Below are 17,864 nucleotides of genomic sequence, written 5' to 3'. Positions count from 1 at the left end.
TAAGAAACTGTTACGTTATACATGTAGTAAAATAATACTTACTAGGACTTGTATAAATAATGAATTACAAACACGATAAGAGCTGTGTTGAGCTTAAATGTCATAGCTAGAGGTGTGGTCTGCTAGGGGAGGGTTTGATAGAGGAGTGGTCTGCTAGATGAGTGGTCCGCTTGTTGCATTTACCATTGCCGTCTGCGAAGGGTCGTTGTCATATCGATGGCTGAACGCAACACTGGTCTAATTTGATTTTTACAAAATTTCAAGGAGGCTATAAAAACTTCATTAATTCTATAAATTGGACATTTTTGTTATTTTTTTTAGATTTTTATATCCATATAAGTTAAAATTTTATTTAAAAGGAGTTTCAAAAATTAATATTGGTAAATAAAAAAGATATTTGAAAAATTATGAGTTAGATCAGTTTTCCATCTATAAATCACCAAATTTCAATGATAAATTTTCTGCAAAACTGGTCTAACTTGACTTAGCCCTATGTTGCATTTACAAAATGGGTTCAGTGAGGCTAAAAGAATAATCAATAAGTGCTATGTTTGAAAAAATAGGATAATATAATGGAAAAAAGCTATAACTTTAACCATATTTTTAAAAGAAAACAACTATTCTACGGAAACCGACATTTTAATTTACAAAAAATTGACAATTATTAATTTTGCATAACATACTAGAAATCTTAAAAGTCAGTTGTTTTATCACATAAAATTATTTTAAAAAAAATCTAATTATAAAGTTTCAGTTCGGAATGAATGTTTTGTAGACAAGATAAGATTTTTTTTTATATAAAGAATTATTCAATGTAACATTAAAATTGAAGCACATGTTCATAACTGAAAAATAGAAGCATGCATATAAAACTCGCAACTCTAAAAACACAGGCAATTTGATTCAAAACTAACATTATTTTTGCCTACTGAATCTTCATTTATATTTTCAAGTTTATTTATGTAGTCAGAATTTCAAGTAAAATGTTATTTTTAGGAACAGTTTGCATAAACTAAACTCCAAGTTGCCAGAGAAAAAAAAATTTGCCTCTCTTTGTAATTTAACTTGGCATGGCACTTGTATCTATAGCTTTGTCAACCTTCCTTTGTCATCATCTGTTATACTCAATTTTTTGTTAGATTTTTAAACATAATTTTTTCCCATATTCCTATTACAGTAATTCATTTCATTTCTCTTTTATCTATCATTATTCTTACTTTTTTATCTAATATTTTTCCCATTTAATAACTATTTTCTATATTACATAAGCCATCATTTTAACCATTCTCCACTTGCCAGCACTCATCACCAGCATAATGATATCAAAAACCCTAATTTCACCTTCAAAATGATTAACAGCATTTTTATCACCATCATCATCCTCTGCTCTTATATAAACAGCATTGTCTCCACTAGCCCTAATTAATCAACATTACTATTCTGAGTACTCATCTCACCACTATTATCTTCCTCACCACCCATATAAGCAGCAATGCCACCAAATTAGACCTTATTACATCAGTTTTGTCATCAATCACACTTTTATCACCAGCATTGTCATCCTCAGCACTTACATAACCAGTATAGTCCCCACTTACTATAATATTACCAATTTTGTCCCCACTACCCTTATAATACCAACATTGTCCTCACTATAAACTAAAATATCACCAGCATTGTCCCAACTAACCCTTATAATACCAACATTGTCCCTTCTTACTGTAATATCACCAGCATTGTCCCCACTAACCCTTATAATACCAACATTGTCCCCATTAACTATAATATCACCAGCATTGTCCCAACAACTATAATATCACCAGCATAATCCTCACTTACTATAATATAACCAATATTGTCCCCATTAACCCTCATATACCAGCATTGTCTCCACTAACTATGATATCCCCAGCATTGTCCCCACTAGTTATAATATTTCTAGCATTGTCCCAACTAACCCTCATATCACCAGCATTGTCCCCATTTACTATGATATCACCAGCATTGTCCCCATTTACTATATCACCAGTATTGTCCCATCATTGATTTCGCAAGCATTGTCTCCATTATAACCCTCTTTGTCAGCATTGGCCCCACTAAATATTATTCTGTTGCTTCAAGTTTGTAACATCCAAGGTTAGCTTATATTTTTTAGGAATTTACTTAGCCTATAAGGAATTTAAATAACAATAATATCTAACTTGAGGGTAATTTTTTATGGCGGTAAAGAGACACAAGTTTCCACTACACAGTTACCTGAGAGATAGATATTCCTGTCTATGACAACAGCTTGTGTTTGATTTTGTTTCTTGCAGATTACATATCAGTGATATTTCGTAAAGAAATAACGACAACTTATACTTTCATTTAGCACTTTTCTCTTATAGTAGCATATGACTTTAGGCAAAATGATGTCATCATTAGAACACAATTCATTCATAAAAGGTGCTTGGGAATGACATCATTTAAAAACATTGACTTGTCTTACATGGCGGATGTAAGACTAATAATATCTGTCACATGTTGCGGTTCGGACCGGAATATCCGTCCCAAGGTGACCCGCCCATGGGCGGGTGACCGAGGGACAGATATTCCCATCCGAACCGCAAACACATGTCAGATATTTTTTCTTGCATATTCTACCATATTCCATTAAATTTTAAATTCTTTATCTTTACTTTCAATGAAAATTTATATCATTACAATTGTAACTACTTTCTACAACAGCGTATGAATTACAACTTTATTCATAACGGCAAAATGACGTCATCCTAAGCGTGCCATTGTACAGCAAGCGACTCATCTGGCACCCCCCATGCCAGATGAAATTTCTGGTATGGGTAAAACTCACGGAAACGCCAGTCTGATATGCAAGAAAGGTTTTTCTAGCACCGGTGAAAACAGTGGATAATCCTATCTGATATGCAAGAAAAAATCTTTCCTGTTTCAGCAAAATATGACCTCAGTTGTGTTGGTGTGCCAAACCAAACCAAACCAAAAATTTTTTTCAAATGATTACAAGCCTTATACATAAAGATACTTATAGACACTTCACTGAGATCCAAAAGCATAAAAACTTAAGATTTGAATTTCTGAAATAAATTAACTCGGGCCACATAAAGTTACACAAGAAATATCTAGAAATTATACTTAACTAAATTGAAAATTTTATCATGATTCTATTAGTATATAATTTGAGTTTAAAGCTGCATTAATATGCTTTTCAATATCTGATCATTTTTTTGTTCACATAATTGCTCTCGAAAAAAGTTAGCAAATTATCTGAAAGTTTAAGCAAAGTAATATTTGTCCAGACTTTCATCAAATTGTACATAAATCTCAACTCCCATGATGCCAAAATAGAAGTCCCTTTAAGAAGCAAATTGTTTTTAATAATTATAAAATATTGAAATTTTTAGAGGGTGGGAGATCTTGTTTCATAAGTATTAATAGATCACTATGATTAAATAAAAAAACAAGAACAACAAAAAACAACACAAATTTTATTGTAAATAATTATCATCAACACATCAATTTTCATCAATTAAATGATTTAAATATTATAATAAATCTTTTTGAAAAGTTAATTTGCTTTTATTTATTTTTTTTTTTTTATTTCAATCTTATATGACAATGTAGAGATAATATAGCAATTTTAAACTTATAACTGTTCCTTGAAAACAAAATAGAATTAATTAAGAGCCTTGGATTTACAATTGTGCAATTTTGGCAACAAAAATGGGTAAAATGTAGAAATAAGTATTTAAGAATATGCCAGACCTAACTTAATACCTGCAAATATAACAATACTGATTTTTATTGTATTGAAATTTAACAGCAACACTGTGCTAACTGGAGTTAGTACAGTGTTATCATCCAATAAGTAAATTTTGATTAATGCAACACAGTTCTAACTTGAGTTAGCTCTCTGTTGCATTTAAGTTATACTCACATTTGAGATAGAGCAAAATGCCAAGTGGTAAATAAAACCCATAAAATTTCACAATTATTTCTAATATTTTATTTACTGATGTATTTCATGCAATTAGGCTAAAATATGCAAAAAAGTCATTTTTGAAAAAAAATCAAGTTAGACCAGTATTGCGTTCAGCCATCGATATGTCCCCGGGAGTATTAATAATGTTGACAGCTTCCATTTAAGAACATAAAATTTCCGTCAAAATAGCTCCCAAGGATATTTTTTTGTACATATAAAATAATTGCAGTTTTTTTAATATATATGATAAGATTGCTATTATATTAGGTCAAAAACATGAAAATAAAAATTATAGCAGATGTATTTTGAGTTTTAATCATGTTTTAAATTTCATGTTGCTAACGTCATTATTTGACAGAATATTTGACGGATATTTTTACGTTCACAACATTCAGAAATTGGAAAAATTAAGCATTCTCTTTATTATAATTAGCAGCATTTTATTCTAAGTAATAAAAGATTGAAAACTGTATGTAAAGGAAGTACTATCTCTGCAGGGAACAGGCCAGATACAGATTTATTCATTTTTGATGATGTTGCTAAACGTCATTTTTTGACGGAACAAATTGTTGCTAGCATCATTTTTGGACGGAACAAATGTTCTTTCACAATTTCTAAAGTACTTTTTCGCAATGGATACAAGAAAACAAATGACAACAAGTAAAAGTTTTCTAAGAGCAAACAAGTAAATTATGTAAATTTATTTGGACATTATCCGAAATTAACTGTCTAAACACTGGTCATCAACTGTTCTAGGCACTAAAGAACGTATTTTACAAAATAATCTGACAATGGCTATTGAAACTTTTCAAACAAGATTGCATTTGAGAAAAATGCTATGCCACCGCATTAATACAACACTAAATAGTAGTGTAGGAACAGATTTTTTTTGTTTCTATTCAATTTTGTAGATTGTCATAATGCATAGATCCCTGACCTATCTAATTCTTATCAGATTAGTGGTTAAATCTGTTGTTAACTCAATAAAAGATCAGAGTAGGAATATATCAATGCACTCAAGTCTAGTGAATTTGGTGGTGAAGGTCATATTTCAAACAGCCTAAATTTCATGACTACATCAAAGGACAACACAGTAAGACACTTTGTCAAAATCTAGGTCAGCTGATATCAAAGTTCACTTTACATCTTAATCTGTGCACATGGTTCAAATTTCATAGCTGTACATCAAAGGACAAGAAAGTAGGTCACATCATCAAAATCTAGGTCACCTGATATCAAAATTCAATTTTACAACTAAAACTGTGCACATGGTCAAAATTTCATTGCTGTACATCAAAGGACAAGAAAGTAGGTCACTGTCCCCTTGGGCAAGGCAAAATTTTGGACCCAAGGGTTTAATTCAAAACAATCTTGATACAGGTCCACCAAACAACATTTCAAGTCAAATATCTAAGCTGTAGCTTTCTCCCATTCAGAAAACATTTGTTTTATTTTCTGTTTTTACTATGTGTACATAATGAGAATCACTGCCCCTGGGCCTGGCCAATTTTAACACCAGGGGAAAAATTTGAACAACTTTGGTAGAGGACCTATAGATGATATATATAATATAGCAAACATCAAAGCTCTATGCCTTGTACCTTCAGACAAAAATATTTTTTATTTTTTTACTATATGTACATAATGAAAATTAATGACCCCCGGGGCAGAACCAATTTTGACCCCAGGGCTATAATTTGAACAATCTTGGTAAAGGTTCACTTCGCAAAGTCTCATGCCATATATTTAACCTCTAGCCTTTGTCAATTCAGAGAAGAGGATTTTTCAATTCTGAGAAGAGGATTTTTCAAGTTTTTACTTTATACATATAAGGAAAACTATCGCCTCTGGGGCAGTGCAATTTTAACACTAGGGGCATAATTAAAACAACTTTAGTAAAGGACCAATAGATAATACTATATACCAAATATCAAAGCTCTAAGCCTTGTACCTTAAGACAAGAAGATTTTTAATTTTTTACTATATGTACATAGTGAAAATCAATGACCCCTGGGGATGGGGCCAATTTTGACCCCAGGGCTATAATTTTTACAATCCTGCTAGAGGTTCACTACATAATGTTTCATGCAAAATATCTTAACTCTAGCCTTTGTAAATCTAGAGAAGATGATTTTTTTAAGTTTTAACTATATACATATAAGGAAACCTATGGCCCCTGGGCGGGGCTAATTTTGACACTAGAGGCAAAATTTGAACAACTTTGGTAGAGTACCTATAGATGATATCATTTAACAAATATTAAAGCTCTAAGCCTTGTACCTTCAGACAAAAAGATTTTTTTTTATTTACTATATGTATATATTTGAAAATCAATGACCCCCGGGGCGGGGGCAATTTTGACCCCAGGGCTATAATTTGAACAATCTTGCTAGAAGTTCACTTCACAATGTTTCATGCCAAATATCTAACCTCTAGCATTTGTCAATTGCTAGAAGAAATTGTTTTAAAGTTTTTACTATAAGTTTTTACTATATACATTTTAGGAAAACCAATGACCTCCGGGGCGGGGTCGATTTTGATCCCAGGCCTATAATTTGAACAATCTGGGTAGAGGTCTACCAGACAATGCCTTATGCAAAATATCTAAGCTCTAGGCTTTTGAGTCTTTACAAGAAGGTATTTTAAGTTTTTACTAAATGTACATATAGTGAAAATCAAAGACCCCCGGGGCGGGGCCGATTTTGACCCCAGGGCTATAATTTGAACAATCTTGGTAAGGGTCTACCAGACAATGCCTTATGCAAAATATCTAAGCTCTAGGCTTTTTTGGGTCTTTACAAGAAGGTATTTTAAGTTTTTACTATATCTATATATAGTGAAAATCAATGACCCCGGGGCGGGGCCGATTTTGACCCCAGGGCTATAATTTGAACAATCTTGGTAGAGGTCTACCAGACAATGCCTTATGCAAAATATCTAAGCTCTAGGCCTTTTGGGTCTTTACAAGAAGATTTTTTTAATTTATTCTTATAATTCCTTTTGGTTGCCATGGCAACCAGATTTCTGCATGGAATGAAATTCTTTGAACAACTTTGGAAGCGCTTCACCCAAGGATCAATCCTGCCAAGTTTGGTTGAAATTGGACTAGTGGTTTTTCACAAGAAGATTTTTTAAGTTCACTATATAATCTATATAACACACACACACACAAACAAACAAACAAACACACACACACACGCACACACACACAGGTGAATCGCTATATGCCACCGCATCGCAGATGCTGCGGTGGCATAAAAATATATTATATTTCTAACAGTTTTTGTAAGAAAGTATGAAAACAGTCTACACCAAATTGGATGTAAAAGCACCAGTCACCATGTCGGCCTTTCTGATGGGCTATTAAGTGTAACTGTACACCAAACACTCAAAATTTGTAGTATAATCTAGATCCATGCATAGACAGTAAAGGTTTAGCAAGTTGTTTAATGATATCCTCCCAACAAAGAAAGAAAGATTTCTCCTCCAATGTCTATAATTGTCGCTTTCCTTTCTTATAGAACTGGACCCACAATCCATAGACTTTCTCCTCTCTGTGCAGCTCATGGGTTTGAACAACCTGCAAAATGATGTACAATCAATGACTTGTTGCACCAATAACAATCAATTACCAGTATCTATCAAAGAGGTCAAACTGGACTCAATGAGCTAATCAAATGTATTTACCAAGTATTCACAACTGGTAATGAAGTCAAGCTGATTGACATTCAAATGTTGCTTCATATCATCACAATAATAACCGGAAGAAAAGACTTAAAAATGCATATACACTACATGTATAAACAAATAATATTTGCACATGAACAGACAACTGCTTTACCTGAATAGTAAGGCTATATTATTAGTTATAAAGATTTTTGACAGGTTATATGGCCCTATATAAATGGCTGTTTGTAAAATATAACCCAAATCGCTAGCAAGGATCATTTTTAGAGGAATAAAGCAAGATTTCTTTATTAATCAACAATATCTGTGTCACGTGTATAAAACACTATATAAACGTCAAGATTATCCAATGAAAAGCGACGTTACAAACATGCAGTATTATAAAAATTATTTAATAATTAATCTTTATTAAATAAATGCTATATGGCTGGGGCTTGAAATACTGTTATATGGCTGGGAATTAAAACTCATGTTGTATGGCTAAGGCTTAAACTCATGAACTCGGAGATTGATATCTGACTGCAAATCTTGTCAGCAAGAGTGCCTTATATTGGGTTTTAACCATATATTAAATGTGATGAAGACAAAAAAAACAACTTTTTAACACACAAGTAACAATTTTTTTTAAAAACATAACTTCCAAAGTAACAAAAATGGAACAGCACAATACAGGCCAAACAAAAGTAATGCATTGAAGAACAAAGCCAGTACTAATTGCTTAAGCTTCTTATAAACGCTGATAAATCTTTGTCCATTTCCAGAAAAATTGAAAAAAAATACTGATTGCACCTTTTGACAGACAGCTGACGAATTTGCTAGTTTGCATTGCCTTTTTTTTGTGTACTGAATTTAACCAAACTGTTAAAACATTACTACTTACAACAGCATTAAAACTTTCTGATCCATTTCTGATGAGAAGGTTAGTTCCTACAGGGTACCTGCATGAAAAGTTGTTGAAATGTAGACCTTTAAAAACTGACAACCATGCCTTTAAAAACTGATTCAAAAATTAACTTGTGCACACACTCTCCATATCATTTTAGACATATTAATCACCTCTTTTTCTGCCTCACTTGAAACAGAGGTGCGAGATGAAAGACTTAAGACACAAGGACTTTTATCAATTGGTCAGAGAGAAATGGCCTGACCGAGAATCAAAGCTACAACTCTCAAAATGAAAAACAAGTGCACTTACCACCGCACCATCATGCCGGGCATTTTATAGGGTGGGTATACAAAGAGATATTGTTTCATTTACTATTCATAATTTACCTTTGCTTGGTAGCAGGTATACCAATGTCTTCAATCAAACTGTCCGCCAAATCATCGCCACAAGTCTTCAAATGCTTCGAGTCACTGCAAACAAACAAGATTTTTACATATAAAGTAAATATTAAGTATTCCTACATATATCATTACTCGGAATTTTTAGGTATACCTTTCTGCAAACTTGTAGAAACATAACTTTTAAAGACATATAAATGAGAAAACAGAAAGCATTAATTTGTAATAAGGCAAGTTATTCATAGTTTAGCCTGGAACCCCGTTGTATCGATCTATTTACCCATAAATCACAACTGAATTTAAAAAAATCAAATCTCACTGAATATTTAATTTGTATCATTTATTTTGATCCTTTTGCCATAATATTTACTTGGCAAACATCACTGATATATAGTTTTTAGCTTTGGAATATACGGATATTTACAGACATGTCAAACAGGTTGAAGAATTAGGTCACGTCATTATATCGATGCATTGTGAGAATCGCTCAGTTAGTCAAAGTTTGGGAAACATTAACCATCTTTATGTTAGATAAATTAGTCAATTAATAACATAGATGTCTGTTTTAAAATGTCAGCATAAATTTAGGAACTTTTAACAGACAGTAAATGTACTTTTAATAAGAACATATTATTTATAAGTCTATTTATTATCTACAGCGTCTTACGGTACTGGAAACATGTTTTTGATCATTTTACTGTACAAAAATAAATGCGAAAGATTTTCGTGACACTGTTGTAAATGTTAACAATCAGTAGGTGACGTATTTTGCAAAAAATCTAAAGATTTGTGAATAGATCGATACAATGAATAGCACGATACATGGGGTTCCACTATACCTTTGCTTGAGAAGTGACAATTACATGAAAAGTGACATTTACATACTGTTCATATGTTTATAGACAATAAATAGTTTAGTACAGTGAAGATAAATGTTATACTCAGACAATAAATTATATTGATTATTATGTTTTGTTCTGGTTTTCTATGTAATCCATTGTTAGTCATTTGATATTCCAATCCACACATTTTTTTTAACAACATTTAAATAAGAAAATGAACAAAGAAAAAAAAATGGGGCCGATCTGACTTGAGGCCGATTTTGCTTGGGGCCGATTTGACTATTTTGGGGCCGATCTGACTTGGGGCCGATCTGACTTGGGGCCAATTTGACTGTAATTCAACTCAATCCATCTCTCACTCCCTAGTATTACTGACACTACAATGTTTACATGTAGATTTATTATGTCAATACATTGACAGTTGTCAAAAATATGACGATCGCATCATTAACAGCCGTCAAAGAATGACGATAGCACCAATTGTGTATGTCGATAAATGACGTATGCAACAAGAATGTCCGTCAAAAAAATGACATTCGCAACAGCTTTAAGCGTAATCAGTCATTGGAAGCAGTAGACGTCCCGTGTATTCGTCTATTTCCTGCATACAACTCGACTTTAATATGTTTTCTCTTCTTTAAAATATATAAAAATATCTATATGTACTTATTGTTGCTATCGTCAACATTTAAAACACTTGACAGACACAAACTTACTCAAAATAATTTGGATCATGTAATCGAGCGTCTCAATTCGGCCATGTTTTTGCATTCGGATACTTACAGTACAGATTTAATCGTAGTTTCTTGTTACTACGCTAAAAAGGGAAGTAACAGCTATAAACTGAGGAACAAATGTGCGAACGTCATTCACTAAAATTGACAGAAATTACGATCGCAACCTTTTTTCAATAAAATTTCTGGTTATGGCTTCAAAACTTAAGAAACCACCTGTAAAACCAGAAAGTACCAAGTTTAACACTAACTTTGAATCCCCACCCAATACATAATCACACAATAACCGAGTCGATGGACAGTTTTTTGCGAACGTTGCTTTTTTGACAGACATTCATTGTTCATCATCTACATTATTCTAATTCCTTTATTTTGCAAAATAATTGAAAAACACATAAACTAATCAAATAGAATGCAAGGCAATACATACCCCAACAATAAATTGTCTTTGTTGAAATAAAACTTCCAATATTATTCGAAAATGCGAGTATATATCCGACCTGGTGAAGAAGCTGGGAGTACCGTCCGTCAAAAATATGATGATTTCCAATTTAAATTTTAGTTATTTTGTTCATTTCAATATAAAATTAGATCGGGAAATTGATTTTTATTGATTTTATTGATGTACTTTATTCAAATAAATGCATGTACTTTTCAGGTGAGCTAATTTAACCCCAAAAAATCACATTTCATAAAATTGACGGAAATTTGACAGAACTTTTACGTTCTTAAATGGAAGCTCTGTTGTAGTGTTACGTACCAGTACCCCTCTTTAATACGATTTTGATATCAAAATCGATATAAAAATTGTTTCAAAAATAGACACTTCGTGACAAATTACTGAGGAATATAGGAGTGCTTGATTACAAGGAAATATCTAACAAAAAGAAAAAATGCAATGGGCCACAATTTACCTAAAAACAATTGATATGCACAAAAGCTGAATTTGGTTTAATCCCTATGACAAGATAAGAAGTTGATGACTACTGAAGATCATTTCTCTATATTCAGCACATAAATTTGGGGTTAAAAATCACTATTCCGCCCTGTATATTTTCTTATCACGAAACCATCTCAAAATGTATCTCACACTTGGTGGTAATACTTCTGTTAAATTAAGTTTGAAATTTCTCAGAAAGTAAAAAATCTTAAAAATACAGACGTTGCAAGCAGAATAAATTCTTTATACTCTCCTACTAATCTTTCTTACCGTCATTTCCCTATGTAACGATGTGCTTTATTTTCAGAAAGCATAACAACAATCTAAGGGTATTATATATATCATACAATACTGTTGTATCTTACTTTAGATCACTGAAATATACAATTCTTGCTTTTTTTGGTAACTAAGGACCAAACACAAGTCTACATAAATAGTATCTAAATATTGTTTACCTCCTCAAACATATTCGTCTTATTATTGAGGTTTTCATGTATTTTCCCCTGGAAGTCTTTGTAATTGAGAATAACGCTGATTATACCATTGAAGTCTGTTTCTGCTGCAGATGTTTTATCTTTATACCCATCTGGAGGCATGAAGCATTTCGCCACTTCCCAGAAACTACTACACCACTGTGAAGCATCAGTGTTTTTGTAAGATGGACCAGAGTACCTATGCGCATTCTGTATCTCAGTTGTGAAATTATGACATATCTTGTTAGGGCAGCCGGCAGGATTATACCTTGTTGCAGCATTTCGATGATAACTGCATTTTCCACGTCCAACATTACATATTCTATTTGTTGGACATTTAATAACATTTTCCGTACAGCAATTCGAACACAAAGTCCCACTAAATAGTCCATTTTTATAACATATATCATCTAAGCATTTCAATTGGAATTGTTTGATTTCATTGCAAACAAAAGGTTCAATACCTTCTTTAGTAAACAACACTGCTAACTGAGATTTAACCCAGTTATTGTATTTCTTTTCTAAAAGTTTAGGGCTATAAGAAGCCATTACTTGCAAACTTTGTGTCTTCCAACTTAAAGAATTATATACACTGACATGTCTTGTAAACTAAGCTCCGAGGTTAACCTGAAAAAAATAATTATGTAAAATGCTATAGTATATAATTACATTTCAAGAGGGATCTTTCACTATCATTTAAAGGTGTAATGCAATATACAATTTAATTTAGATATGTATTCAGGTATTTGATTACTCTCCCGCGCATCGGTAGAATGTTCCACTTTCGCTCAATTTCTGAAGTAACGTGAGTGTATTCAGTGAGCTGCGAAGGGAGCGTAGTATTTGATATACTATGTACTATAATTATATAGTAAATAAATGCAATGAGGGACTTTAGTGGATTATCTTCCCTTGATAAAAACCGAAGTAAACCAAAATGTAAGTAGGTCCAAATATTTGGAATCTTTTGATTTTATCGTTGAGTTTTATGTAAGACAGGTTGATATGTCTTAATCAATTATTTCAACATGCATCAACAAATATGTAAACCTTAAGCAAAAAATGTTTCATTCATGTCAAAGGGTTATACACCTTATCGCAAAATTTAATCTGATTATTACAAATGATCATAATTAGCCCTAATTATTTTGGTTGGTTCAAAGAAATAGGCGATAAAGTCCGAGTAATCCAATAGCTTAGGACCTACCTATTTATAGGGAGTACTCAGGGGAGGTTATTCACTAAAGTCCCTCATTGTTTTCAGTTTTCATACTCTTTAAGATGACAGTGCTTGTTAAAAAGAAATACAAATGCAGCAATTCAAGCAATTCAAGCCTGAAAATATTGGCAGATATATCAAACTTTGAATTTCAAATTTATAATAATATTACAATAGTAATATAAATCCGTGGTTGAACATTTCTATCGGGCAATTAATTTATCTGAACAGACATATCTTCAAAGTTTTCCATAGGGTTAATTCAGCTTGGCACCACTTTATATAACATTTAAATGGTAAGGCAGTTAATTTATGTATGCGGTACATTAGATTATGGAGCTGTTTTGGAAACCAATTGGTTTAATGGATCTTGGTCTCCATTCCTTTTGCAAATATCACTTACAGTGTTATTTTTTCTTCAACAACATTCTATCACTTGAGCTTTGTGATGTTCATTAAGCAATTTACACATGTATCGTCTAACATTCTGACAATAATGCCTCGGTTCATTATAAACAAGAACCGGTTGAACCGGGTGATGTTCCCCGAGAAGGTTATGGACACAGGAAAGTAAAAAAATGATCAAAAGGCAATAACTCCGTGATGATATCTTTTATAGTTTCAGAGTTATGTCCCAGGTAAAATTCAAAGTGTAAAAATGAACAAACATTGCTGTTCTATCCAATGAGATCTATCTACATACAAAGTTTCATGTTATTATCTCTTACCATTTAGGGCTCGGTGTCTGAAGAGTTTGCTTGTCTGGCGTTCATGAAGATCAAAACTTTTAGGATCTAGCTCAATGCTCATGGCAGAATGTTCTATTTTTTCCCAATTAATACTAGAAATGTGTCAACGGGTGCGGCCACACTCCACTGTTTTGTCAAACTTATGAATCTATGTCAAATGTTTTTGGTCCACACGTGACATACGTTGTAAACAACAAGTCTTTTACTAATTTAAACATAAGTACACATGTTGACCAATTTTTTGTAAACATTCAGGCCGACAGGTCAAATACTTTTTAAGTTATGCATGAACAAGTTGAAAATTGCAAAATCAAATCCACATGCAAAACCCCAGGTGCACAGCTTCACTGTGATGTTGATAATTATTCCTGTTAAGTTGGTTGATTCTAACTCAATCTCTCAGGGAACACATAAAAAATAAAACATTTTTTACTTAGTCAAGGGCAATTACTCTTCAAATACTGAATAAATCCACAACTTAACGCCAAGGTGCACAACTACACATGCAAACAAACATTTCTGTAAAGTTTCATGACTTGAAGTCAAATACTTTTTTAATGAGCAACACACGACCCAAGTTGGAAATTACAAATTTTTACTTATTCAAGGGCAATAACTAGAATTACTTTATAAATCCACAAGCGACCCCCCCCCAGGTGCATGATGACCAACATTCCTATTAAGTTTCATGACTCTATAATAAATATTGTTACGCACCACACAATTTGAAAATTGCAATTTTTTACTAAGCCAAGGGATATAACTCTGACAAAAAAGAAAAACTCCACAAGCAAAACCCCAGGTGCACAACTTCACATGCTGAGCAACATTCCTGTTAATATTTTCATAAATCAAGGTCAGATACTTTTGAAACTTGTGCGACCCAAGTTGAATATTGCAATTTTTACTAAGTCAAGGGCAATAATTATGACAGAATATGACTCTAGGTTAAATACTTTTGAGTCACGTGCGACACAACATGAGAAATGACAGACGGATGGAAGGAAGGACGGACAGACAAGGGTAAATCTAAATGCAAACCCCCATATTGGGTGGGGGCACAACAACTTGTTAACATTAATACGTTCTTTGAGTCGAGTGAATATTTCATTTTGTAATTTAGTTTGTTTACGACTTACATAAAAGCCCATTGCAAGCTGTCTTGATTTTTTTATTGTTTTACGAGCTACGCAAACTCCTGAGCCTATCCAGCTGATCCACTTGAAGGCTATTGGCAAGGTCAAATCTCAACGCTGACAAAGTACAAATTAGTCCATCTTGCTACACTGTAGTAGAGATTGAATGTAAGACGGGTTATTTATTAGCCCAAAAAATTCTTGGCCAAGGCTTTTTATTATATAGGCGTTGGTCGCACTTCGCGAACAAGCCATTAATATTCAAAACAATGCTGGAAATGTTTATGTTCCAGAGATCGTTTACTTTGACGGCATTGAATATTTATTCAAACTCAATTTCATGAAAAAATACAAACCTGCAAAGCTTACTCAAAATATAATCAGAAAGTTTTATGTTTATTTAGCTGTTAATATAAACTAAGCATTAAGGCAGATATGAAGATTGGGTATCTATGCAATAAGTTTTACGTTTGGGTGTAGATAAATAATCTTGCGAATCGTTAATAATGTCATTTTTCAATGGATATGGTTATCTATAGTACAATTGAAAATAATGTATACATGCGTATTTAAAAAGTTTATTATTAATCATTATTTGTTTTTTCTGCATAAGAACGTAAAAGTATCACGCAGAGTATCACGCAGAGTATCACACAGTGAAAGAGGTTGTTTAGTTATGTAAGTACAATAACCATTAAATAAAATTACGGCAAAAAATATACGTTTTCATATTTAAGAAGTTAAGAAGTTAAATCTTTTTTTATCAAGGAATTTGCCTTTTATCGCCTAAATCAAATATGCATCTTCTTTAGTCTTTTTTCTTACACTATGCTATCTACAAATCAATGCAGGAAATTAAGATGAAGATAACCACTAAAATATCAAGTTTTCTTATACCAAGATAACGTGATTTCAAAATAGAGAAAAACAGAATCCCTAAAGAAGGTCCAACACAACACAATTGAAAATGTTGCAGGCTTGGTTTGATTGAGTCTGTTCATGGACGGTCCTGGAAAGTGCAAGTTACCGTCCGCGCCCCTTAGCACCGGCTTAAGCAGAATTCAACATTTAACACGAAAATGGTGAAATTTTGAATTTAGAAACATCCGCAGATGTGTTCATACGGCGGTTATTATGGAACCTTCAATGTGACACAGTAGTGCCATTCCATGAAAAGCGGCGAAAGGTCCCTAAGTAAAAGAATGTGTTTGCCCTAAACGAGAAAACAATGGGCGGAACTAAATAAAATGGAATTTTGAAAGGGGATCTGAGGTTATGAAGCCTGCATATAACAGATATGACGTCAAGTAGGAATACTGGAACCACCCAAGTTGAAAATGTCCAAATAGATGAAACTTAAAGTACCACATAACATGTATACACAACAACAATGTCGTGCTGAACGATCTTCAAGGATCGAAAATATAACATCATTGAAAACTCAATTGATGTTGTTTTTGGGGTTTGTTTTGTTCTTGTTGTATATTTTTCAGTATTCAACAATTCCTTCAGTTGATTAAAATCCAATATAGGTGACGAGAGTCATATTTCACCATGCACTGATATCTCGTGTCATGCCTCTGAATATTAATGACTTTAATGTCACTGTCCAGTTATAGGTTTAAACCCAGTCTGAGCTGGCTCATGTTTGTCTATTATAGAGTTATGGCAATATGGTAAAAGGTGGCTTAGCCTGTTTGTTGTAATTACATGTCTAACTTTGGGACAGCTTTACTTATTGATTTTATATATGTCTTATTTATGTTTTGGAGGGACACTGGTCTCGACATCCAGTTCTCGGGCAGAGTCAATCCCACTACATACTTCTTACAGTGTAGGTGTTTGCTTGCACCCTTGAATAAATGTGTGCACTTAACCCTTTCACTGTTATTTTCGGCGTATTTGCCATATGACCGGCTTTAGCCGTTTCTATAATAATCATATTTATAATTTTTGATAATAATAAATTAATAAAAATAATAATAAATATAAAGAAAATTATACCATCGACAATAATTATTATTATAGTAGCATATTTGGAAACATATATAATTATTATAATACTAATAACAAATAATAATAATAATTATATTAATTAATAATATAGTAATTTTTTAGAAAACCCTCTGGCAAATAGGTGATCAATAAAACAATAACCCTCTGGCAGCGAAAGGGTTAATGTTATGGTGACTGAGTTGGTAATGGGTCATTTCGGACAATAGACATTTCCAACCAGACACACCGAACCAGAGTTTGGGACACTTCGGGACAGATTTCGGGACATTTTGGACAATAAAATTTAGACACTGCGGCCCATACATTGGACATTTTGGACTTTTCTATTGGATGTATGAGACCAGATTAAAATATCACTTGTATATAGATAGAATAATAATGTTTAAGAAAAAACAAAGTCCATATATACTCCCGAATATATGGAGTTTGTTATTTTGCCTGGTGCCTAGAGAAGCAAAAGTACGACATGACACAAATCAGGTACCGTAAAATTTTCTTATCTAGAAAAAAGGCTAGCTATATGTATTTTTTTTGTTAAAAAAATAATACCATGTTTAAGTTTTCACTATACATGTATAAATAATGGAACTTTCAATAAATGTATCATCCCGTTTCAGTAAAAAAAAATACAATGTAAAATAGTGTTATTGTAATTTTTGTCACGATAATTTTTTAAACTATCTAACCCTATCTGTCACGGTTTAGAGGTGTTCACTATTAAGCACATAAAATGTGTAAGCGCCGGAGAGCTCGGTTGATAGAGCCGTGGTACGGTTTTCTGTGGATC

The 17,864-nt window shown here is 32.7% G+C and overlaps 1 protein-coding gene and 1 long non-coding RNA gene across 2 annotated transcripts in view; both read right to left on the bottom strand.

Annotated features, from left to right (window-relative positions):
* LOC132756550 (uncharacterized) overlaps window positions 1-12,580 on the bottom strand; it is a 34,884-nt gene extending 22,304 nt beyond the window's left edge. Inside the window, exon 1 of the mRNA XM_060747646.1 lies at window positions 11,940-12,580. Coding sequence (XP_060603629.1) covers window positions 11,940-12,506 — 567 coding nt within the window. The 5' untranslated portion in view covers window positions 12,507-12,580. The remainder of the gene's footprint in view (window positions 1-11,939) is intronic.
* LOC132756549 (uncharacterized) lies at window positions 7,260-10,586 on the bottom strand. Its single transcript, XR_009629342.1, has 3 exons — window positions 10,527-10,586; window positions 8,957-9,040; window positions 7,260-7,577 (listed from the first exon to the last, which is right to left on the bottom strand). It is a non-coding gene; the product is annotated as an uncharacterized LOC132756549 (long non-coding RNA).
* Window positions 12,581-17,864: the final 5,284 nt, after the last annotated feature.

The sequence above is a fragment of the Ruditapes philippinarum genome, unplaced genomic scaffold, assembly GCF_026571515.1.
Source record: "Ruditapes philippinarum isolate M1 unplaced genomic scaffold, ASM2657151v2 ctg7472_1_1_1_1, whole genome shotgun sequence".
NCBI lineage: Eukaryota > Metazoa > Mollusca > Bivalvia > Venerida > Veneridae > Ruditapes > Ruditapes philippinarum.
The sequence above is the reverse complement of the archived record's forward strand: the minus strand, read 5'-3'. Positions and strand labels throughout refer to the sequence as shown.